This window comes from Humulus lupulus, chromosome 4 (genome assembly GCF_963169125.1).
Source record: "Humulus lupulus chromosome 4, drHumLupu1.1, whole genome shotgun sequence".
Taxonomy (NCBI): Eukaryota; Viridiplantae; Streptophyta; class Magnoliopsida; order Rosales; family Cannabaceae; genus Humulus; species Humulus lupulus.
Genome location: NC_084796.1, coordinates 23382716 through 23406668, shown reverse-complemented (window position 1 = coordinate 23406668; position 23953 = coordinate 23382716). Strand labels below are relative to the sequence as shown.

Genomic DNA, 23953 nt, shown 5'->3' with positions numbered 1-23953 from the left:
ATGATATTTTCCCATAGAAAAACGATAAGTATGCTAAATTCATATATTTTTTAATATCAATTTCTTTTCTTTTCAGCCTATAATATCAAAAAAAATACATATAACACTACAAGAAAAAGACCTCTCAATAGTGTTTCAAAAACACTATCTTTTAAAACAGATAGCATTAAATCTAATGCTATGACATCCCATGTTATTAAAAGTTCCAACCAGTTCATAGCATTTGTAAAATATGATACTGCCCTATTATAGAATCATATGTGTAAATCACAAATGCTTGCCCACAATAGCATTTTCAATTGTTTAAATACTGCATACCTGATTTTACTCAAAGTTTGTTCTTTCGTAGACTTTGATGGAGTTCAAGCTCCATTGAAATCGAATCGCAAGGAGAGAGTTGGAGCTTGGAGGCCATCAATGGTGTGTTCAAAGTGACATTGAGAGAGAATGAGAGGAGGTTGTTATTCAATGGTTTTCTCATTCAAGAGGGATTCACTGAGGAGAAAAGGGGGCTGAGAAAAGAAAATCATAGTAGAGAGAGTGATAGGGTGGAGAATGGTGTGAATAGGCAAAATGGTGGAGAGGGGAAATTATTTTAATCAGGGCTTATATTTTCAATAACCAAATGGGCGAGCTTTTCCCAAATTTTTTGGAACTTACGCACTTTTTAATTTTACACCATCCGCGGCTTTTTTTAAGACCTTTTTATTCCGTGTTTTAAAAAATGTGCAATTTCAATGTTGTTACTGTATATTTTTCTTGTAGTGTAAACTATTTTATAATAAAACCAAAACTTATGAATAATAATATGAGTAATGATATGTGCACCAAAACATTACACAAACTGACGTGGCAGCATCATTCAACTAATCAAATTAATTTCAGGCAGGACCTGCCATTTTAAGATATAAAGCCACGTTAGTTGGTGTAATGTTTTGGTGTTGTTACTGACGTTTTTCGCCAACTAAAAACAAGAGAAATTAAGCAAATGTATAATTCAGAAAGAAAAGAATAAAAAAGATTTTTATGTGATTCGATAGTTAAATCTATCTAGTCCACGAGACACTTTTATTTATCTTTCTGTGTTAAAGCTTTCAAAGTAATTTCACAGAGTTTTTGCATAAAAGAATTGAGTGTGTCCTTTAAAGACCATCGTCCAGACCATTTATAGGTCTGGTACACCAAAATATCCTCCCTTAATTTTAAGGAAGTTACAATATATCTGTTGACACCGTTTTTCGTCAACTTAAATCGTAGAGAAATTAAACAACGTAAATTATGGAGTAAATGAATAAAAAAGAAAAGCAAGAGGGTTTTTACGTGGTTCAGCAGTTAACTCTACCTAGTCAACGAGCCTATGTTGTTAAGACTTAGAGATTTCTGGAAATTCTTTAGAGATGAATTACCCAGAGCTTTCTCTCAGGTCAAAAGAAATCGATCATTTACAAGTGGTCATTCCTCCTCTATTTATAGGGGAGGTTACAGAGTTCATTCCCACATATCTTGGGAAGATATTCTGTATATCAATTTAAATAATGACATTAAATGCAATATCTCCTACATATAAGGAAACGTCCCATAAGAATCGGGAACGGATAACAGACTAAATAATATCCCTTAAATGTTGGGATTATACAACAATAAATATGTTCATACGTAACGGGCTATTCGAGATGACTCATCGGGTCATCGAGATCAGCGATCGAACGTGTGGCTGTCAAGACTTATAATACTGCTACGAGCTTGCCACTCTACTTCAGGACATGCTTGGAGTAGATTGACACTATCGAAGCTATCATACTTGAGCCTGCACTTCCCAAGCTTGGACTGTTTCATTCGAAGACAATCGATGATGGATGTATCCCGACGTCATGTCATTTCGAACTCAGAAAGCATCCCGAGGTTACACATCTTTGATGTCGTTATTTTACTTCAGAGATCTTACAGCTGGACCATACAATATTTTTATACATTTCGAGCTCACACATGACGAGTCCAGTTTTCGAGGTCATAACTTCTGGTCTCGAAATCTTGGTGTAACAATATCATATTTGAATTTGAAATACAAATCTATACATTAAAATACAACTAATTGCATTAATTATAACTATATATCCATAAATAATAAGGTTGATTAAACGGTTTCAATTAAATCCCATCATTGTAGGGATTTTGCAACTGCATACATGCTTCCGAGTCTGCTTCATGTATCGAGCTCAACGTGACTCCAATGTAAACTGTCAGGTTTCCGGGACTACTCTTTGAAAGAATCCTTTGCCCTCGAGCACACCTTACAGGCTCGGGTACGAATGATGTGGCGCCTTAATGCGACTGACTATTAGCATAAGTAGTCACATGCCGATTAGCCTTTTCATTTTTAATCTTCACACTACGAGCCTACGTTTTGAGGCGGCTTTTTATATCTCGAAATTTGGGGTGTAAAAATTTCCCCCTCAAAAGTATCTTTTCGAGCTCCGTGAGAAGGAAATTTCTGAACTTCTCTTTCGAAAAATGTGCCCACTTACCACACTCGAGTGTGAAAACGTGTCAATACACGGATGGATACCGAGAGTACTCAAGTACTCTTCTTCTACCCACGTCTTTTCATTAGCCCCTTTTTGCTGCCAGTTTTCGAGGTTGAATGATAGCCCTCGGATCAAATATGCCAACTTAATTTTAACAACCCTGATCCTCTTACTGATTTCCCATTTCCCAGCCTATATATATATATATCCTTCTCTTTCCTTCCCTTTCCTCACTTTCATTCTCAATGTTTCAAACAAAGCAGAGCATTTTATTGCATGCTTCCTTAAAGAAAAAAGAAAGATATCTTCAAAATCCCTCAATTTCCCACTCAATCTCCATTCGAAAATGAGTTCTCGAGAATTTCCTTGTACAAATATTACTAGTCGATACTCCAGTTTTGTCATCAACTTCCAACGTGTAAGATTCTGATTTTCTCTTTGTTATGCATGTTTTTTTTAGGCATTCTTGATTTTGTTCCTAGGGATTTATGAGGAAAATAGGTATTTTGGTATGTTTCCTAAGATATTTAGGGATGAAAATATGTTTGTATAAGGTAAATATGGTTAAAAATTGCTCCTTTTATGGGTTTTGAATATAGTAGAGGTGGGTTTTGTGTCGAACAAGAGCAAATTCTATGGGAAAATCTCAAGAAGGAAAAAAAGTGTGTAAGGAAATACAAGCTTGGTTACAACTAAGGGGGATATGATTAGAATTACTAAGTATATGGGTTAGATGAGTTATATTTACACATACACTCCCATACTAAATACACCTCATTTCATAACTTAATAAATATATTTATATATAATTGCATCCCGTATATTTCCTATATTAGACCTTAATTTGTAGTTTTATACTCCTTTTCACACAATAAAAGTAAAATAAAACTGTGCATGTTATTTATTATTTGGAAATTAATATTTTTAAAATGATAAATTAGAATTTTTCTTAGTAAAAATAACAAATTTTTTTTTATAAAATCTCAAATATAATTTGATGAAAAATAATTTTAAAAATACAATAAACTTAATTTTATATTATATGATATTTTGTTTTAATTTGAAAATTTTATTGTTATGTTATAATAACAATGAATATAATTTTAAGATATTAAATTGTCTCAATTATTTAAGAAAAAAATAGAATTTTAATATGATAAGAAATGGGGAGTACTCACTAATAATTAAATTAAAATGTTATGAATGGTATTTGAGATTTAAAGTGGCATATGCATCAGTGATTTCACTTAAGGAAATATAGGCACAACTAGAATAGTGCACATTTTTTATGCAATACCATGGTGAATCATACAAAACTTACACATGTACATAAGTTAAGATCCCAACTTTTTTATAAGACAATATTCATTGTAGTCACAATGACTTCTTGCAGATTTAATAATTTAGGGTGTCAAAATAGGGTTTTAAACTTTTAGTATCATACGCGCACAAATATTATTTTAGATTATTTTCAATATTTTAAATTATTTTAGATTTTCTTGAAAATTTATAAGAGATTCGCTATGACTAGAATGAACATCATGGTGTAACAACGTCTGTTAAAATGTAAGATTCACTAGGGTAATATACAAAAGAATGCACCATTAATTGTAGCGTGCCATGTATATATAATAAGAAAGTATTTTTTATAAAATAGTCTTTTATAATTTTTTGGGTGGAAATATAATTGGTCATGTGATATATTGTGGAGTTTTCCAACCCACATATGCCTAATACTACATTTATCGTGTCTGAAGCATTATTCTTTTTACTTTACAATGTAATATCTATATCCTAGCCAACCAGATTTCTATTTTGATACTAAATTATTACGAGTTAGGAAATAATTTAAAATTCAAATAGGTGTTAAAAAATATTTAAATATTTGAATTAATCACAAGTACTAATTTTTTTATTTTGACAAAATCTCAAGTTCTAAATTTGAATTAACAATATGCAACAATTATAGTGTAACACTAACCATTCATCTATAGTTAATCCAACTATTATAATCATATACACGACGACAGGTACACATCACATATGTGACCTATCAATATACCAATAGCACAATGTCTTGTAACTTAAATCATTATCATAACATTATCTAATTAAATTAGACGAGACAAAAACTACCTGCCATCGTAGAAAAGTCAATTGAAAATAGCATACCGACACGGCTAGTACTATTTTTCCCCAGGTACACATCACATATGTGACCTATCAATATACCAATAGCACAATGTCTTGTAACTTAAATCATTATCATAACATTATCTAATTAAATTAGACGAGACAAAAACTACCTGCCATCGTAGAAAAGTCAATTGAAAATAGCATACCGACACGGCTAGTACTATTTTTCCCCAGCATCTTATAAGGCATACTATATACTCAAAGATCAACAACCTTGGCAACTAGGCATAGAGGAATTTTCTTATTCATCGTAAGACCAAACACTTCTTCCATATCCAAATCCTCTCTTTCCAACCCATTGGGAAGCTCCCAATTAAAACGACACAACAGATTAGCAAGTGCAAGCTCAATCAACACCGTAGCAAAGTTAATCCCAGGACACCCTCTCCTTCCAACACCAAACGGCAACAACTCAAAGTGTTTTCCTCTATAGTCAACTGAGCTCTCCATGAACCTCTCAGGCAAGAACTCGTTAGGCTTCTCCCAGTACTTCGAGTCCCTCCCAATCTCTCCAGCGTTGACAAACACCCTTGTTCCTGATGGAATGTCATACCCTCTTACTCTGCAAAACTCTGTGGTTTCTCTTGGAGCTAGTAATGGTGCAGGAGGGTGGAGTCTGAACCCACCCTTCTTGACTAATTTTATGTAGTTTAGTTTCGAAAGTTGGCTTTCCTCTACAAATGCTTTTCCCTCAGCCACTTCCCTCACCTCTTTTTGTGCTCTTTTCATGGCTTTCGGATTCAGAATAAGCTCTGCCATTATCCATACTAGTGCTGCTGATGTTGTATCAGTCCCAGCATTGAATAAGTCCTGTATAGATATGTGATGTTAAAGAAACACTTTGTTAATAAATTTGATAGAATTGAATCACACAAATATTAAGACAAAATGTGTAGAGACATACAGTTATAACACCCTTGATTTGGTCGTTGTTGATTTTTAAGGCTTGGTTGGGATCATTCTGAAGTTGAAGTAGAACATGAACAACATCTTCATGTTTAGTTTGATCGGGATCAAAATGATGATGCTCTTCAATCACTTTATCATAAAAGTTATCCAAGTCTCTAAAACACTTGTTAACCCTTCGTTCAAGACCATTGAACTTGTTGACCCAAGTTAACCACCGTGGATAAAAGTCAGCCATGCAAAAACCACCAAGTACATTCTGCGTTTCAAAAAGTAACTCACGAAATCCACTCCTCCCATTTTCACGATGATCATCAGAACCATCGTACTTCTTTCCAAAAGCAACTCCACAAACAACGTTATTCGTCAAAGTAAACGTGAGTTCACTGAGATTAACGATACCAGAACTCGAAGAAGTAGCAGTAGCAGTTATAGTATTAATCAAAGTTCTGACCTCTTTTTCCCTCACAGCCTGAAATGCTCGAACTCTCTTTTGACCAAGAAGTTCTAAGATAACGATCTTTCTCATCTCTCGCCAGTAATCGCCATAAGGAGCGAATGAGACAGTAGAGCCGTTGTAGCCGAGCTTGTTTGCAGCGTACAAGACCGGTCTTCCGGAGAAGATAATATCTTGAGTTTTGAAGATTTCTTTAGCCACTTCAGCAGAGGAGACCACCAAAGTTGGAATGCACCCGAGTTGCAAGAACATGAGTGGTCCATATTGGTGAGAAAGTCGCCCTAATGTTTGATGGGGCAACGTGTTGCCTATGCCTAGCAACTGGTGGAGGTTTCCAATGATGGGTAATCTCATAGGACCGGGAGGAAGCTTTAGCCTCCTCTGTTTGAAAAAACATGTGTATACTGAGGCAAAGAGTATTAGAGAAAGGAATATTATTTGGATTAAGGAAGGAAGAGAGGTAGCCATGGAGAAATTATTGCTGGTGGATATAGAAAGAAAAATAGTCGTGACCGGTAACCTCTATAATAATAAGCTTTTGCTTGTAATATATGTGGGTATATGAAGAAATTTTTTTGTTAGGTTAATTTAACGGAATGTTTTAAATTTTTAATAGAATATATCTTTAAAATTAATTAACAATATATATTTATTAATAGTATTAATATAAATTTAAATATTATAATATAAATTTAAATTCAGTTGTTATAAAATATATAACTAGATATTTAATAATTATATTAATATAAATTTAAATATTGTAAAATATTATTATAATAATATATAATCATAAATTTTTACTAATTATATTAATATGAATTTAAATATTATTATTATAATAATATTTAATACAAAAATAAATATTTAATACGTATATTAATATAAATTTAAATATTATAAAATATCAGTATAATAATATATAATATATAATCTTAATTTTTATTAAAAAAATTATTATTTGTCTTTAAAAAGATTATCATATTATATATATCTTTAAAAATTATAAATAATATTTTGATTAAATAATTTATTTAATATATTTATATTTTTTTATTTAAAATTTATATGATAATAATATAAATTTAATAAAAAATTAATAAATTTTATAAATAAACCTAAACAAAAAAAATTTATATTATTTTTGTAAACATATATACATACTCACACACCATTTATGAAAGATAGGATGAGAAGCTAGTTTGGCATTTGTTAATTGGTTGAGTTTTATTATTTGAGCATTGCTATAATTAATATATTTAGTCCACTATCCATATGGAATAGGTAAGGTGCATGCATATGTAACATATATATCAATAATTGAGTTGAAACTTTGACCGATTAAGTTTGATATAAATATATCTATACAATATATAATTGTGAATAACCTGCAGCTATTATTTATTTATTTATGGGATACTATGCGATTTTGTAAAGTATCATTTGATACTCTTTATTTTTAATAATGTTTATATAGTACTTTATATTTTAAATTCATATATATTTAGTATTATTGAATTTAATAAATAAAATTTTGTCAATATGACTAAGTTGTCATCAGTTATATCTAATTAAGTAATTAAATATAAATTTGGAACTTGTATAATTGATAATATTTTGATTAAATTTGTAAAATTTTATTAATTAAATTTAAACTATGGGTATTAAATATATACGATTTTATAATATAGGGTACTAAATATATACAATTTTAAAATATAAAATACTAAATAAGTATTATTGTAAAAACATAATACCAAAATAATAATTTGAAAAAAATAGAAGATACCAAATGATTAACCCTTTATTTATTTATTTATTTTTCGTTTTCATTCAACACAATTGTTAAGTGTTAACGAGTCATTCATCTATCCTTCTTTCCTCTACTTATTTTCTATTATTTTAATTTTTTGTCTTTTTCACTTTTTCAAAGTTATATTACAGCTATTGAGAAGTAAGAACAATCTCTAAGTATTAGTATAAACTTAGTATTTACTGTTTTCTTTCTATCTATTTTTTAACCAACTTATTAGTTTTAAAGTTGATGGTAGTGTAGATCAGTTCTAATGATTATTTATTATTACTAATGAGAATTCATTATTTTTGAAGGTTTTATTAATATTATAAATTAATATATTATTTTTTATAATAAAATATTATGTATTTAAAAGAAAAATATTATATGAGTCTTTAATTTAAAATAATTATATAGTTGTTGACGTTATTTTTTCGTCAACTTAGAAATGAAGAGCAATTAAACAAAAATACCAGAAGAAACAAACAATATAGACACGATTTTTTATGTGGTTCAGTAGTTAACATCTGTCTAGTCCACGAGTCTGTCTTATTTACTTTTTGGAATTCTCTCAAAGTTTTATGGAAGCAATTATGCAGAGTATTCCCAATACAAATTTCTCTGTCCATACAAATGAATGGTTCCACTCTAATTATAGAGTGGTTTACCGAATATCTTCCCACAGATTTTGGGGAGATATATGATACAAATCAATTAAAATAAATGTAATTAAATGCATACAGTTACTACGTACGCGTATATATCCCATGATATTTGGGATTTAATAATAGATTACACCTGATCCCTTAAACATAGGGATTTTACAACAATAAACATGTTCACACACACCCTACGAGCTTGGACACTAGACTCACACGCCTATAAGATCATTCACCCATCGCGAGCTCGATACCTCGATTCACCTAGGTTTTCAACAAGTAACGTTGTCGATATCATCCTTTTCGAGTTCGCAATCCTCGAGCTCGAATCGTCCTGTCTGATGGCAAGTAATGAATCAGGAGATTTTTACAAGTGTTGAACTATTGCCATCATGAGCTTCGAGCCTGACTTATAAACTCAGAATACCTCCGAGACTGCATAGTTTCCAAGCTCACCAAATCCGATGTTGTCGCATTTACTGCTCGGCGAGACTGTCCTTGACTTTCTCATTAATGCTGATTACATGATGAGTATGCTTATTTCGAGCTTACATCTTACGTGCCTGAGTTTCAAGATAAAAAATCTCCATTCTATAAAATTTAGGTGTAACATTTTGCCCCCTCAAAAGTATTAGTTCGAATCCTATGAGAAGGAAACATTTGAACTGCCACCTTCAAAAATTGAGCCACCTGCCACACTCGAGTGTGGACACACGTCAGCCACGGACTGCTCAGTGAGAGTACTTGAGTACTTTTCAACACGCCCACGTCGTTTCACATTTAAGCTTTTTGTCGCCATTGTCACGCTTGCACTCGTCCATCTGATTGAGTACAAAATCTAATTAAAGGCCCAAATTAGCTCGAACCCTGACCTCATTTTGGGGATGCATATATAAATATATATATAGGTGTATCATCTTCCTCCTCTTCACTCTCTTCATTTTTACGTTTTAGTTTTCAGAGAAAAAAAACTAGAGCCGAAAAACTGTCTTTTCCTCTTTGCATGTTCTCCAAACCGAAGAGACAAAGCAATCTTGGCATTTTCGACTCAGTGAAATCTTTCTTGCAACCGCTCCTATAGTCGTCGATTTCACTATACCCGCAAGCTTCTATGTGTACGTTTCTTGTTCTTGACCCTCGTACTTTTATGTCTTCATGCATTTTTACGTTTTTCATTTCCCTATGAATATATGTTGTAATTAGTAGTCTTAGCAATATTGCTTAGCACAAACTTTTGATTCAAAGTCTTTGACAACATAGTTCTAAAACCCAGATTTAGTGTAAAAAATGGAAACATAGGGTACTTTCAGATCAAGGGTAGTGTATCGTGTAAGCCAAGAAATGGGGGTTCTGAATTAGGGTTTTTAATTGCACATATCCCAAAATTATCACCTTTTTGGGTAATCGTCAACTTTATTCCTGAAAATCTGGGATTCTTAAAATGAATCCAAACTTTCCCACTCTCGTGTTAAATACACGCTCGAAGCCCAAACTTTACAATAGTTCGGGACTCCACTTCGAATTCGATCTATCCTTTCAAGACCTCGGTCTCGATTAAGTTTACTCCGTGATCTCGGGCTGTAACGACCCAAATTTACTGATAAGGCTTAAGGGCCTTGATTAGTGTGCCGGGAGGGCATAACTAGATTATATGTAATTTAATGATTAAAAGCATGTTATATGATTATTTGAATATCAGAGATGCATGACTATGTGTATTAGTATGCATGTAGGACCTGACTAGGTTAGAAGGGCATAAACGTAATTTTGGCCCGTTGAGGGTATAACTGTATATATTTGTGATAAATTGTCGAGACCACATTATTGTGTGGATATATTTGTTATCTATGACTCGAGACTATCTTAGTGAGCGGTTTAGTGAAAGAGTCGCAGCGTGGATTTATACCCGGCTCGGGGTGAGCTTGGGAATATTTCTGGGAATTTAGAGAATATATTGGAGTCTATTTTGATATTGAGGAATATAATTGGTGATTAGTTAGGTGTTGGGAAGTAAGCAGAAAATATTAGAGACACTCGAGGAATTAGCCGGAATTGGGTGTAATGACCAAAGTGCCCCTAGGTTGATTTAAAGGCTTAGAGATAATGGGAGGGTATTCTGGTCATTTGGCTTATAAGGGATAAGAGTTAAATTTCTTTATGCCTTAGTGGAAAGTCTAGAGTCTGAAGGAAGTTAAAGGAAAGAAGAAGAAATACAAAGAAGAAGAAAAACAAAGGAAAATAGAGGCCATATCTTCACCCATTCGGTGATTCCTTTGATTAGGGGTGCATGTGATTGAGTTATGTGTGGTTGGGATGTTTGGGATGAGTGGAGGATGTTGGGAGGCTTGCTTTGAAGTTTGTTTGAGGTTTGGTTGGGTTTTGAGTTTGTTTGGCTCGGGAAAATTCGAAGGAGAAAATGTTGTGCAGGGTTGTGCTGTGACTAGTGCTACAGCGCTAGTCACTGGGCGATGTAGCGCTAGGCCATGTGTTCTGGGGCATTTTAGGCTCTGTTTGTAGCGCTGTAGCACTCTCCTTAGAGCGCTGTAGCACTACCATGTTTCCAGAATGGGGTTTCTGGGTTATTTTCAAGGGTTTTTGCTCGGGGGTTCGGGGTTTGATTCCACCACCCCGATTGGTGGAATTGGGGCATCCCGAGGGCTTGGGATTGGTCCCTAGGCTAGGTTTTGGACTTGAGGTTTGGTGATGATTCTGATCTATGGCTGTGACTAGGTGTACGCTAGGGCTTGGATGGGATCGTGCTTGAGGATCAAATTGAACAAAGCTAGCGAATCTAAAGGTAAGAAAATTGCACCCGGTTATGTGTTTGTGATGGGACTAAGAGCTCCCTATGTTTGTGTGGTTTCATAGATGGTATAATGCCATGGGACATGTGATAAATGACCTAAGGGTGCCGTAAATTATACTTTCGCATAGGGCGCGGCTCGGCCACTGGTAGCTGAGGACAGCTTAATATTCACTGAGCTCGGTTTAAGTGGGCCGGAGTCAGTGGGATAAATAGAGGGTGGGGCCTAAGTGCGTTAACCTTAGTTATCATATGTGGATTTATTGTTGATATAAAGTGATATACTTGTGTTGACGGTGAGAACTCGTCAACTAAGTTAAGTTAGAAAAATTGAAAAGTAGAGATTATCAAAAGAAAAGCTTTAGAAATCTAAGTATAAACTCCAAGAACAATTGAAGAAGAAAAATGGTGAAATGAGTTTGTATTCACTAAGGTGCACTGCTATAGTAATTTTTCCAACCCCTTTCCATGTGGAATTAGGGTTCATTTTATAGTAGGCTCTAATGGCCCTGGATACATGGTGGTCCAGGGGACAAAGCGGTACACAGGTACACTGTCAGGAGAGTGGTTTCAGAGGTAGTGGTGTTGACACTAGTACATGGCTAGGTACCATCAGGATGTCTCCATTACTTGACCGTACGAATGTCACAGGAGTGGTGCAAGTGGTAGTGGTGTCAACTCTGACATCTGGTTGGGAGCATGCAGGCCATGTCTTCTCTCCTAGTGCTCAAACTACTTGTCTAGCATGAGTGCTATGGTCAGGCGTACGGGGTCTTAAAAGTCGTACCCCGTACAAGATTGTACTAGCATGACCTTTCTGAATCATACTTGGGCTTTCACTTTTAGACGGTGGGGTTTCCATAGTTCTCCATAGGAGATGCCATCTCGAGGTGAAAGGTGCGAGATACTCCCTCGCGAGGCCCTCGTGGCCCAGCCGTGGCGAGGCTAGGCGAAGCAGTCTCTCGCGAGGCCCTCGGGGCGCGGCCGTGGCAAGGCTAGGTGAGTTCGTCTCTCGCGAGGCCCTCGTGGCACGGCTGTGGTGAGGCTAGGGGAGGCCGTCTCTCGCGAGGCCCTCGTGGCGTGGCCGTGGTGAGGCTAGGCGAGGCCGTCTCTCGCGAGGCCCTCGTGGCGCGGCCATGGCGAGGCTAGGCGAGGCCGTCTCTCACGAGGCCCTCGTGGCGCGACCATGGCGAGGCTAGGCGAGGCTGTCTCTCGTGAGGCCCTCGTGGCGCGGTCATGGCGAGGCTAGGCGAGGCCGTCTCTCGCGAGGCCTTCGGGGCGCAGCCATGGCGAGGCTAGGCAAGGCCATCTCTCGCGAGGCCTTCATGGCGCAGCTGTGGCGAGGCAAGACATTGCCATGTCTCGCGAGACCCTTGAAGGCGCAGCTCTTGTGGTGCGCGACTTCCCTCGCGAGACCCATAGTGGCGCGAGACCATGCCTCGTGAGGTGCTTAGGGGCATGAGACGCAAGGTGAATGCTGGACACCGTGTGTGGCACGAGGTGCTTAGGTGCGCTGGACGTCGCGCGAGACGCCTCCATTCGCGAGGCCGTCAGGTGCACGCAAGGCGTGGCCTCGCTAGGTGTGCGGCAGGTGCGAGACAATGGTGGTTCGAGGGCATCGCGGCTCAATCACGTAATTAGGCGCTTATGGGACCTTGGCACTTGTTTTGGGTCTTCTCCAAGCATGAAATTTTGAGCATCCACACTTGCCCCCCAGTCTAGGAGAGGACCTTTGGGTGCTTTGGTAGACTTTTCTCTTTAATCCTTATAAATAGGCTTTCAGGCAAGGCTTATTATTTACACCTTACTTCCTTAGCTTAGTGGTACCTAGACCCTTACTCCTTTCAAGAGGTAAGGGGTTCAACCCCCCACAACCCCACTTTTGCTAAATTTTTTTTTTAAATGTGCTAATTTTTGGTATGTCTATTTGGAGGCTAACACTTTTTTTTTTTTTTTGCTTATTTTTGCAGACGCGTGCTTTCGACCACTTAGCTCTTTTTGACCGTGACGGTGCTTTTGGCCCTGGACCTCCTTTAGACCACGACATCGCTCTATTTTACCTGCTTGAGGTATATTTTCTTTTTCGCTCATGTTCATTGGGTCCAAATTAGCATTACTCGGGATGGGGTACCTTGGCCTGAGCTTGCCATGAGTTTGCCCAGTTGCATGCCTCTCTTTTTTATACCCTGTAGTGGATCATTTAAGGCGTTTTCATGTAGAGGTTTTAAGCCCATTCCTTTGTGTTTTGTAGCTATCCCCTCATTTATATGTGAACCCCTTATTGCTTTTGGGACGAGGTCTCATGGCCAGTGACGGTCCATTCGACATACCTCCGCGGGTTGAGTTTGTTGACCTGTCCTCAGACTCAGAGTCCCCTGAGGAAAACCCTCACCAAGACTATGACTCCTTAAGGCAGGCCCGTATCCGTCACCTTGAGCACATGGCTGAACTTAGGCGTAAAATTTGGGTGGTGGAGAGTGAAATTGACTCAGTGTTGAGAGGAGACAGAGCACCTTTTCCCCCTGACCTTAGTGACAACGTAGCGAGCCTTAGGGTGACCCTTTTAGAGTTGCAGAGGGAGTTGGAATTTATGGAGGGACACCTTTCGCCTGAGCCCTCTAGCCCATCCTCGCCTGATGACTGTCATGGGGCCGCTTCTGCTTCCCCTCAGCCCTTAATTTCGATCTTCCCTAGCTTAGTGCTTCCGCAGCCGGTCCCCCGGTGGAAGACTCTTGCTAGGAAGAGAAAATGGAGGGTTAAGTGTTTTGTCTCTTCCTCACCTTTTTCTTTTGGTTTTGCAGATATGCCGAGGGCACGACAAAAAGTATCTACCAATGAACCGAACGATGCTCCTTTACTGGCATCCAAACTGGTGTCACATGTGTCAGAAAATAAACTGAGATAAATTGTGAAGCACTATCGCGTTCCTCCGGAGTACTCTTTATACGCTCCTTTGGAGACATGCCGGGCTAACCACCCTAGGACCGGTTTCGTGGCCCTTAGTGAGCACATCCTGAAGGCGGGTGGTACCATCCCGTTACACCCGTTCTTTGTTGCGGTCCTCAATTACTTTGACCTTGTTTCACTTCAGCTGGCACCCAGTGGCTGGCTGACTTTGAGCTGCCTTTTCATTGCGTTCGCGGTACTTGCCAAACGTGCCTCTACGGCGCTAAAGGTGCACTTCCTGTATAACCTCATGCCCTCTCCCAAGTCCAAGGGCTTCTACTATCTGCAAAAGGCCAATAACGAGGTCCCTTTGATAGAGGGCTCAGTATCCAATCCGGGGTCCTGGAAGCGGGAATTTTTCTTCGTAAAGGGCCCTCTCTCTGTCCGTGAGGACTTCCGTGCCACCCCCAGTAAGTACCCTGAGCCTCCTTTTCTTTTTATTGGAACTTACTATTTTATAATTATGTTTGTTTTGACAATGGCATGGGTCATGCAGAGCAATTTTCCGTTCCCGTGGTCGTTGGGTCGGAGGCGGACGCCGTGATGGACCTCATTAATGCTGACCCCGCCCTGAAAAAGGCTGTGTTCTTATTCATCGTGGAAAATTTGAACCTTCCGAAACTGTCCCCAGTCTCAGACCCCAAGTTGCTGTGGACCATCCCTGGGTCCAAGAAGATGAAGGCGGTGTCGGCCGAGCCTTGCCGAGATGAAGGTGAGGCTGAGGATGAGCCGGAGGAAGCCCCCCTTTAATGCAGGGGACCTCACCAGCTGTCTTCGTCTCCTGGGGGATGCCCTCCTTATGCCTCTTATGACATGGACATAGCCTCCCAACCTCAAGACCAGCATGCCGTACCGGAGTGTTTTGTTTGCCCCGACCCTGAGGGCTATGACGCTTTCACTCAGGCTCCCCTCGACCCTGGTCCATCGGGGGCTTACTTTGCCAATCTTCCAGCACCCCCCTCTGATCTACCAGGGCCTCACTTTTCCACTTTTCCTGCGCCCCCTCCCATTTCAGCGAGCGGGTCGTCTGTCCATACCCAGCCAGGTGCCCCTGGCTTGGATAGGGCGCCCTGGGTGAATCGTATGGCAACCTCTTACGGGCGGTGGTTGATCCAAATCACCTCGGACCTCGCTGAATCAGACTGGAACAGTCTTGGGAGTTTTGCTCTGTCAGACCTTGGGGAAACTCTAAGGCGCACCACTGCTTGGGTGAGTTCATGCATCTTGTGTCGGCCTTATTATATATAGATGTACATATGATTTTTTTGTTACTTATTATTTCTGTTGTTAACTTTCTTGTGCAGGCCCATATTGTGGCTCAGCGGTTTGCCGACTCGGCTAACAATCTCTCTGCATCAAGTGATGAGAGGGACCGTCTCACGGCCCGGGTCGAGGAGCTCGAGAAAGAGCTTGAGGACACCCAAACTGAACTAAAAAGGGTTTGGACCAAACTTTCTGTCTCGTCAAAAAGGAAGCTGAAGGCGGTTGCCAAAGCCACGACGCTGCAGGACAAGGTCACCGGCCTAGAGAGCGAACTCTAGTGGACCAAGGCTATCGCGGCTGCATCGCAGGAGAGAGTCACTTATTTAGAGGCTGAACTCGAGGCTACTAGGGCCGAACTCGAGTCTGCTAGGGCCGAACTCCAGGCTGTTAGGGCCGATGTAGCCACGTCGTAGGAGAGAATTGCTTCCTTAGAGGCGGATAAGATAGCTATCGAGTACAGGTCCATAGACCGTGCCCTTTACAGTGTGTGGAGGCAGGATCCCCACTTTGATTTTTCTTCTTTCAGTGAGCACGCCGTTGCTCGAGCGCCCGTGTGGAGCGCCCGTGGCAGGAAGCCCTGAGGTCGTCATATGCTCATTTCTGTCAACTATCCCGCTGTGGGCGTATGCTCACCTTGAGCCTTTGTAATATTATTGTTATTATTTTTATTTTGTGAATCTTTTCATGTTATCAAGACTCCTTTTTCAATATATATATATACATGTATGATGGGGTTTGGCAGGTTCCCCTTTTTTATTTACCAGGCTAGAGGTCCTTTGGAGCCCATGCGAAAGGGTTCACTGGGACCTTTTTTGGTGCCTCTTGATTACTTCTATAAGGATATTTTGACCCCTTGGGTTCTAGCTATCTTTTTATATATTCTTGCGCGCGCTTATTATTTTTTGCGAGAAGCATCCTTCTCGTCATTATTCATAGTACTATTTTTGCAAGGGTCTCTTTTAGGACCCTTTTTGGCTAGACGGCTTGGTGGCCGCTCTAGGCTTATTGGTGGGTGCTCTCTCTAAGGTCTGTCCTCTTGTGGGAGCATCTGCCTTTATTTGGAAGTGTGTTGTTGTTGTTGTTTTTTTTTTTTTTTGTAAGACCCTTTGGCCTCCTTGATGTTCACAAGGGTAGCTAATCCTTGTGAACCCAAGGGATGCCTTGTAAGGTCCTCTCCCTGTTTTATATATATAAGAACTTCGCTTAAGGCCCTGATACAAGGGGTCCTTTTGGGATTCCCTGTTAGAAGATCCTTTTTAGGATCCCCTGTTAGAGGGTCCTTTTTAGGATCATGGTCCCTTTTAGGGTCCTCTTGATAGAGGGTCCTTTTTAGGACCCTCCTGGTGCATAGGGTCTGTTTTAGGATCCTCCTGATAGAGGGTCCTTTTCAGGATCCTGGTGCAAGGGGTCCTTTTCTTTTTTTTGATCCTCCTGTCAGTTGTATGCTTTATCTTCACGGGCCACTATTGCCCCCCCAAGTGTCTGGTGAAGTTTACTTCGGCAGGCACTTTGATTGATGCCCACATAAGGTAGAAAAAATAGCGTGCGAAGATGTGACCAGTTTCATTCATAGAATTCAGGTTACAACGATACATATAAGACTTACATAAAAAAGGAACTTACAAATACTTGGGAGGTTATCTAAGAAACCTCTTTGATTTTTGTCTACCAAGCTAAGATAACATGCAACACATTGAAAACCGATACTTCTAGCATTGGGTGTGGGCGCCTCACTGGTAGTACTTCCTAAGGTGCTCCGCATTCCATGCTCGAGGTATGACAGTGTTGTCCATGCGCGCCAGCTTATAAGTGTTTTGGGGTATGCACTGAGCGACTTGGTAGGGTCCCTCCCAGTTCGCCCCTAGCACCCCCGCCCCTGGGTCTTGCGTGTTGGGGAGTACCTTTCTTAGCACTAGGTCGCCAACTCTGAAAGTTCTCTCTTGCACCCTCGAGTTGTAATACCTTGCTACGCGCTGCTAGTATACCGCCATTCTCATATGTGCTTTTTCCCTTTTTTCTTCTAGCATGTCCAAGCTCTCAGCCAGAGCTACGCAGTTGGCCTCGTCCCCGTACGCCTGTATCCTGAAGGAACTAACCTGCATCTCAACTGGGTGGACGGCCTCGCACCCATATGCTAAGGAGAATGAGGACTCTCCAGTGGTCGTGCGCGGGGTGGTTCTGTAGGCCCATTGCACATTTGGCAGCTCCTTCACCCAGGCTCCCTTCATCTTCTCTAGTTTGGTTTTCAAGTTCTTTTGAAGAACTCTGTTAATGGCCTCCACCTGCCCATTGGCATGTGGGTGCACTATTGCTGAGAAACTTCTCTTTATCCCTATTCCCCTACAATATTCCTCAAAGGCTCCCCCCTCAAACTGGGTGCCGTTGTCAGAGATAATTTTGTAGTGCACTCCGTATCTACAGATAATGAATTTGTTGACGAATGAGGTGACATGCTTGGCTGTTATATTCACGAGGGGTTCCGCTTCAACCCACTTGGTGAAGTAGTCCACAGCTACCACCGCGTACTTCGCTCCTCCCCTACCAGCGGGAAGGGCGCTGATCAAGTCTATCCCCCAGATAGCGAAGGGCCAGGGGCTGGTCATGCTAGTTAACTCATTTAGGGGCCTCCGAGTGTAGTTTGCATGCCTCTGGAATTTGTCACATTTCTTGGCAAAGTCATTTGCATCTTTCTCCATGGAGGGCCAGTAGTACCCTTGTCTTATGGCCTTCCTAGCCGTGGAGGGTCCGCTCTCATGGTTACCACACTCACCCTCATGTATCTCATATAGTACTTTTAGCGCCTCCTCCTCCTCTACACATCGCAGAAGTGGCATCGATAACCCTCTCTTGTATAGAACCCCATCTACCAAGGTGTACCTAGCTGCCTTATACACCAACATTCGGGCCTCTTTCTTGTCCATAGGCAAGGTTCCTTCCTCCAGGTATCTCTTAATCGGCTAAGCCCACGACTCCTTTGGAACACTAACCATGTGTATGTCCGCCCTTATGATGCTGGGTCTAGGTAAGTACTCCACGGGTATCGATTCCAAGATATCCCCATCCTTAGTGGAAGCCAGTTTTGCGAGGGCATCAGCATGGGAATTCCTCTCTCTTGGGATCTGCTCTATGCTGTATGCCACCAATCGTCCCAGATAGCCTTTCACCCTTTCCAAGTATGCAGCCATCTTGGGACCTCTCGCCTGATATTCTCCTTTCACCTAGTACACCACCAATTGTGAGTCGCTAAAAATACGAAGGCATGTCACCTTTAGCTCCTGGGTTAAACGCAAGCCTGCCAGGAGCGCTTTGTACTCCCCCTCGTTGTTGGAGGCCTCAAACCCAAACCGGATTGTGCAGTACGTCTTGTGTCCTTTAGGTCCCGTCATCATGATACCTGCTCCAGACCCTCCTTCATTGGACGCCCTGTCCACATGCAGGCTCCATTCCTCTAGACCCCTTCATTCTTCCTCTATGACAGACCGCTCCCCTTCTTCACTTCTTCCTCCATTCGGCTGACTGCCAGCACCTGTCCATTGATGGAAGCTCTTGGGGTATACACAATATCCAATTGGCTTAACTCGATCGACCATTTCATCAACCTCCCTGAGGCCTCAGGTTTATGCAAGACCTGCCTCAAAGGACTATCCGTGAGAACTTCGATTGCATGAGCATGGAAGTAGGGTCTCAACTTCCTCGAGGCCACAACTAAAGGATAGGCCAACTTTTCAATTTCTGGGTACCGGTTCTTCGCATCCACCAACTGCTTGCTGATATAGTACATGGGTTGTTGCTATTTCTTCTCCCCTCTAACGAAGGTCGCGCTTATGGCATGTTCAGACACTGCCAAGTATAAGTATAGCTTCTCACCTTTTTTAGGTTTTTCCAATAGGGGTGGCTTCCCCAAGTGCTCCTTCAGCTTAATAAATGCCTCTTCACATTCCCCATCCCAAGCGAACTTTTTGCTCCCTTTTAGGATGTTAAAGACGGGGAGGCACTTGTCGGTTGACCTCGAAATAAATCTATTAAGGGCCGCTACCCTTCCCGTTAGGCATTGCACTTCCTTCTTGTTCTTAGGTGGGCCCATTTCTATCAGGGCCTTTATCTTATCAGGATTAGCCTCGATGCCTCTAGAGTTGACCATGAAGCCCAAGAATTTTCCTGAGGATACACCGAAAGTGCACTTAAGGGGATTCAACTTCATTCGATACTTCCTGAGTGTGTCAAACATCTCACCAAGGTCCCTGTTGAGCTCTGCAGCATTCTTGGTTTTTACTAGCATATCGTCAACATATACCTCCATGTTCCTCCCTATCTGGTTGGAGAACTTCTTATTGACCAACCTTTGATAGGTGGCACCCGCGTTCTTCAACCCGAAGGGCATCACCTTATAGCAGTAGAGTCCTTTATCCGTTATAAATGACGTATGCTCTTCATCAGCTGGGTTCATAGGAATCTGGTTGTATCCAGAGTAGGCATCCATGAAGCTCAGTAATTCATGCCCTGCCGTCGCATCTACCAACTGATCTATCCTCGGGAGTGGGAAGCTGTCCTTAGGACAAGCTTTATTCAGGTTTGAGAAGTCGACGCCGGTCCTCCATTTTCCATTCGGTTTTGGGACTAGTACTGGATTCGACACCCATACAGGGTAAAATGACTCGCGGATAAACCCATTAGTCTTCAGCTTGTCGACCTCCTCCTTTAAGGCTGCGTACCTCTCTGGGTCTAGCGCCCGCCTCTTCTGCCTAATGGGCCTCACTTCAGGGGAGATATTCAAATGGTGGCACATAACACTGGGATCTATACCCACCATATCTTCGTGACTCCACGCAAATACATCCAGATTATCCTTCCAAAACCTTATCAACTCCTCCTTCACGTCACTTTGCAGGCTTTTTCCTACCTTCAATTTTCTCAACGGTTCCTCCACTACTATAACCTCCTCTACTTCCTCCATGGGTTCTGCTCCTGACTCCTCCATGATTCGGGGGTCTAGCTCCTACAGGCTCCCCGCGGGCACACGTAGCGCCTCGTGTATCACCATGGCCATTGGTTCCCGCAGTTTCACAAGCACACGGAGGGAGGTGTTGTAACACTCCCTCGCTTCTCTCTGTTCTCCTTTCATGCTAGCGACCCATCCTGGAGTTAGGAACTTGACGACCAAGTGATATATAGAAGTTATGGCTTTCAATTCTCTAAGGGATGCTCTCCCCAATACCGCATTGAAAGCAGAAGCACAATTTACTACGACAAAGTTAGCCATGACTGTAGTCTGCCGGGGTTGCTCCCCCATGGTGAGTGCCAATTCAATCATCCCTAGGGGTTGCACCAAGTCCCTCGTGAATCCATATAGGGAAGATTGGCAGGGCTTCAGGTGACAAAGGCCCAGTCCTATCTTCTCCAAGACAGGGCGATACAGGATGTCCACTAAGCTCCCATTGTCCACCAGGACCCGATGCACACGCATATTTGCCAACTGAACTGTCAACACCAGTGGGTCGTTATGGGGAAAATGCACCCTCCGTACATCCTCCTCAGTGAATGTGCTAGAGTCGTTTTCTCCCTTGAAGCTTTTCGGGGGTCGTTGCTCCAAGCTCACGACGCAGGGTGGTGGACTTCGCCTGGCTTCCCTAGCATACCTATCTCATCCCTTCCGAGAATCTCCCCTAAATCCTGGACCTCCGAAAATGGTTGGGACTTCCCTCTGTATCTCTGAGGCTCGCCCTTGCACCTGGGGTGTCGTAGGCTCATCCTCCGGCTTCGGCCTTTCTCTCCTGACATATCGGCCGAGGTTCCCCCTGCGGATGAGCTCCTCAATTTCATCCTTTAAATGGATGCACTCTGCTGTGGTGTGATCGATATCCTATTGGTACTGGGAGTATATCCCTTTTGGACCGGTCCTTTCTCATTGGTGGGGACTTTTTGAAGGGAACTCGATCTTTGTTGGTGAGGTAGATATGCTCCCTGGAATCTGTTAGGTTCGTATAGAAAGTGTAAGCTGTCTCCCTATGACCGCTCCCCTCTTGGTCTTTCTCTGTTGATCATCCCTTGACCCTTCATACGCCCTCTTCTTCTTTGTTCCATTCGACCCTTCATTAGCTGGGGGCTTCGTGTTGGACTCCTCCTTTCCTGCCTTTAAGTTTGCGTGGCCATCCTCCACACGAATGTACTTCTGCGCCCTCTCGTAGAAGTCATCTAGGTCGGTGACTTCCCTCTTCAGCATGTTGTCCCACAATTTGCTTCCCGGGCGCACCCCAGCTGTAATGGCCATTTTAACTCCCGGCGGGTCAGGCTCCCCACTTTAGGGGCCTCCATGTTGAACCTGTGAATGTAGCTCTTTAGACTCTCCTTTTCTCCTTGCTTCACATTGGCAAGGCTGGTGCCTGGCATCGTGTAGTCCCGCACGGCGTGGTGCTGTTGGAGGAATTCATCAGAAAACTGCTGCCAGGATCTGATGGACCCCGACCTTAGTCTTTTGAACCATTTGTATGCGGGTCCTTTCAATGTGACAGCAAAGCAGTGGCATTTGGCTCCGCTACTAATTCCCCTCAGCTTCATCAGGTCGTTGAATCCGTCCAGGTGGTACTTTGGATCTGTGTTTCCTTCGTAGGGGGTCATATTGGGTTCCTTAAAGTTGGCAGGGAGCCGTATGGCTTGGATCTCCCTCACTAAAGGTGAGTCATGGTCGAACTCTTCCTCAAAAGCCTGACCGCCAGAGGCGGTGATGATCTTGCTTCGCAGGCTCCTTATTTCTGTGTCCAGGTCCTGCCTCCTCTTGCTTAAGGAGTCCCTTAAAGCGGGCGGGTTAAGATCCCCCTTTCCTTTGCCCTCTTGGGGCGCCATAGGGGGCGTGGTCCCTTTACCCGCCCTCTTTTTGTTGAGCTCCTCCCGTAAATCTGAGGGTGCTCTCTTAGAGGTGACCTCGTCCTCATTGCGAGGGGCAGCGTTGGTCTTCGGCTCTGGTTTCTGGGCCTGCTTCGGTGCTTCAGGATGTTCGCATTGCTTCGTTTGGGGGGTGTTACTGGTAGAGTGTCGAGTCCTCCCATCGTCTACCGGAACGGTGGTCTCTACCCCCTCCTGACCCTTCTCTTTTCTCTTGGGCAGGGTCACGCTTGACTTCCCTTGCAACAAGCCATTCAGCACCTTTTGCATATTCTCCAGGGTCTCTAACCTTTGGTTCCTACGGTGCAGCTCACGTATTTCCTCTTCGTAGAACCGAGATTTAGAACTCGAGCTCACGGAATGGACCCGGGGATGTTTATCATGTCTACGCGTCGAGGGGCCCGGGTCCTGCCGACCGCAGTTCGGTACTTGTGGTGGTTTGGGAGGCGGGAACTCATTGGCATTCCCGGGTGGTGCGGTTGTTGTCCTTGGAGGATTCTCACCGGGCGGGATGGCCGGTGATGAGACCTCCCTATCATCCTCGTGAACCTCAGGGTCCCTTGGGGGCTCCATATCCCTGGGTGGGGGAGGATCGTTCATGGAGGCCTTCAGCTGAACTCCGATAGGGTGGACTTCCACCTCTCGTGGCTCCCTGAGTCGCTTTGAACGTCTTGGCATTTCTTCTTGCTGGGAGTAATGGTAGAACAGTAGCTTGGTACTTAGCTTCCCACAGACGGTGCCAAAATGTTGACGGTGAGAACTCGTTAACTAAGTTAAGTTAGAAAAATTACAAAGTAGAGATTATCAAAAGAAAAACTTTAGTATTCTAAGTATAAACTCTCAGAACAATTGCAAAAGAAAAATGGTGAAATCAGTTTGTTTTCACTAAGGTGCACTGCTACAGTAATTTTTCCAACCCCTTTCCATGTGGAATTAGGGTTCATTTTATAGTAGGCTCTAATGGCCCTGGATACATGGTGGTCCAGGGGACCAAGCGGTACATAGGTACACTGTCAGGAGAGTGGTTTTAGAGGTAGTGGTGTTGACACTAGTACATGGCTAGGTACCATCAGGATGTCTCCACTACTTGACCGTACGAATGTCAGAGGAGTGGTGCAAGTGGTAGTGGTGTCGACTCTGACATCTGGTTGGGAGCATGCAGGCCATGTCTTCTCTCCTAGTGCTCCAACTACTTGTCTAGCATGAGTGCTATGGTCAGGCGTACGGGGTCTTAAAAGTCGTACCCTATACAAGATTGTACTAGCATGACCTTTCTGAATCATACTTGGCCTTTCACTTTCAGACGGCCGGGTTTCCATAGTTCTCCATAGGAGATGCCATCTCGAGGTGAAAGGTGCGAGATGCTCCCTCGCGAGGCCCTCGTGGCGCAGCCGTGGTGAGGCTAGGCGAGACCGTCTCTCGTGAGGCCTTCTCTCGCGAGGCTCTCGTGGCGCGGCCATGGCGAGGCTAGGCGAGGCCGTCTCTTGCGAGGCCCTTAGGGCGCAGCCATGGCGAGGCTAGGCGAGG

The 23953-nt window shown here is 42.2% G+C and overlaps 1 protein-coding gene and 1 long non-coding RNA gene across 2 annotated transcripts; one reads left to right on the top strand and one right to left on the bottom strand.

Moving 5' to 3' along the window:
* Positions 1-4514: 4514 nt before the first annotated feature.
* On the bottom strand, positions 4515-6561 carry LOC133830189 (cytochrome P450 71A9-like). Its single transcript, XM_062260114.1, has 2 exons — positions 5626-6561; positions 4515-5531 (listed from the first exon to the last, which is right to left on the bottom strand). Exons 1-2 carry the CDS (start codon positions 6550-6552, stop codon positions 4920-4922), a joined length of 1539 nt encoding a protein of 512 aa, XP_062116098.1. The 5' UTR covers positions 6553-6561; the 3' UTR covers positions 4515-4919.
* Positions 6562-11761: 5200 nt separating this feature from the next.
* Positions 11762-17164, top strand: LOC133830188 (uncharacterized). The gene is made up of 3 exons (XR_009891934.1): positions 11762-14694; positions 14781-15493; positions 15589-17164. It is a non-coding gene; the product is annotated as an uncharacterized LOC133830188 (long non-coding RNA).
* The last annotated feature ends 6789 nt before the right edge of the window (positions 17165-23953 follow it).

Excerpts from the sequence above, each read along its gene's own strand:
- LOC133830189 (XM_062260114.1), bottom strand. The coding sequence starts at position 6,552 with ATGGCTACCTCTCTTCCTTCCTTAATCCAAATAATATTCCTTTCTCTA. Across the intron at positions 5,532-5,625 it reads AAATCAAGGGTGTTATAACT|GACTTATTCAATGCTGGGAC; the intron begins GTATGTCTCTAC and ends ATATCTATACAG.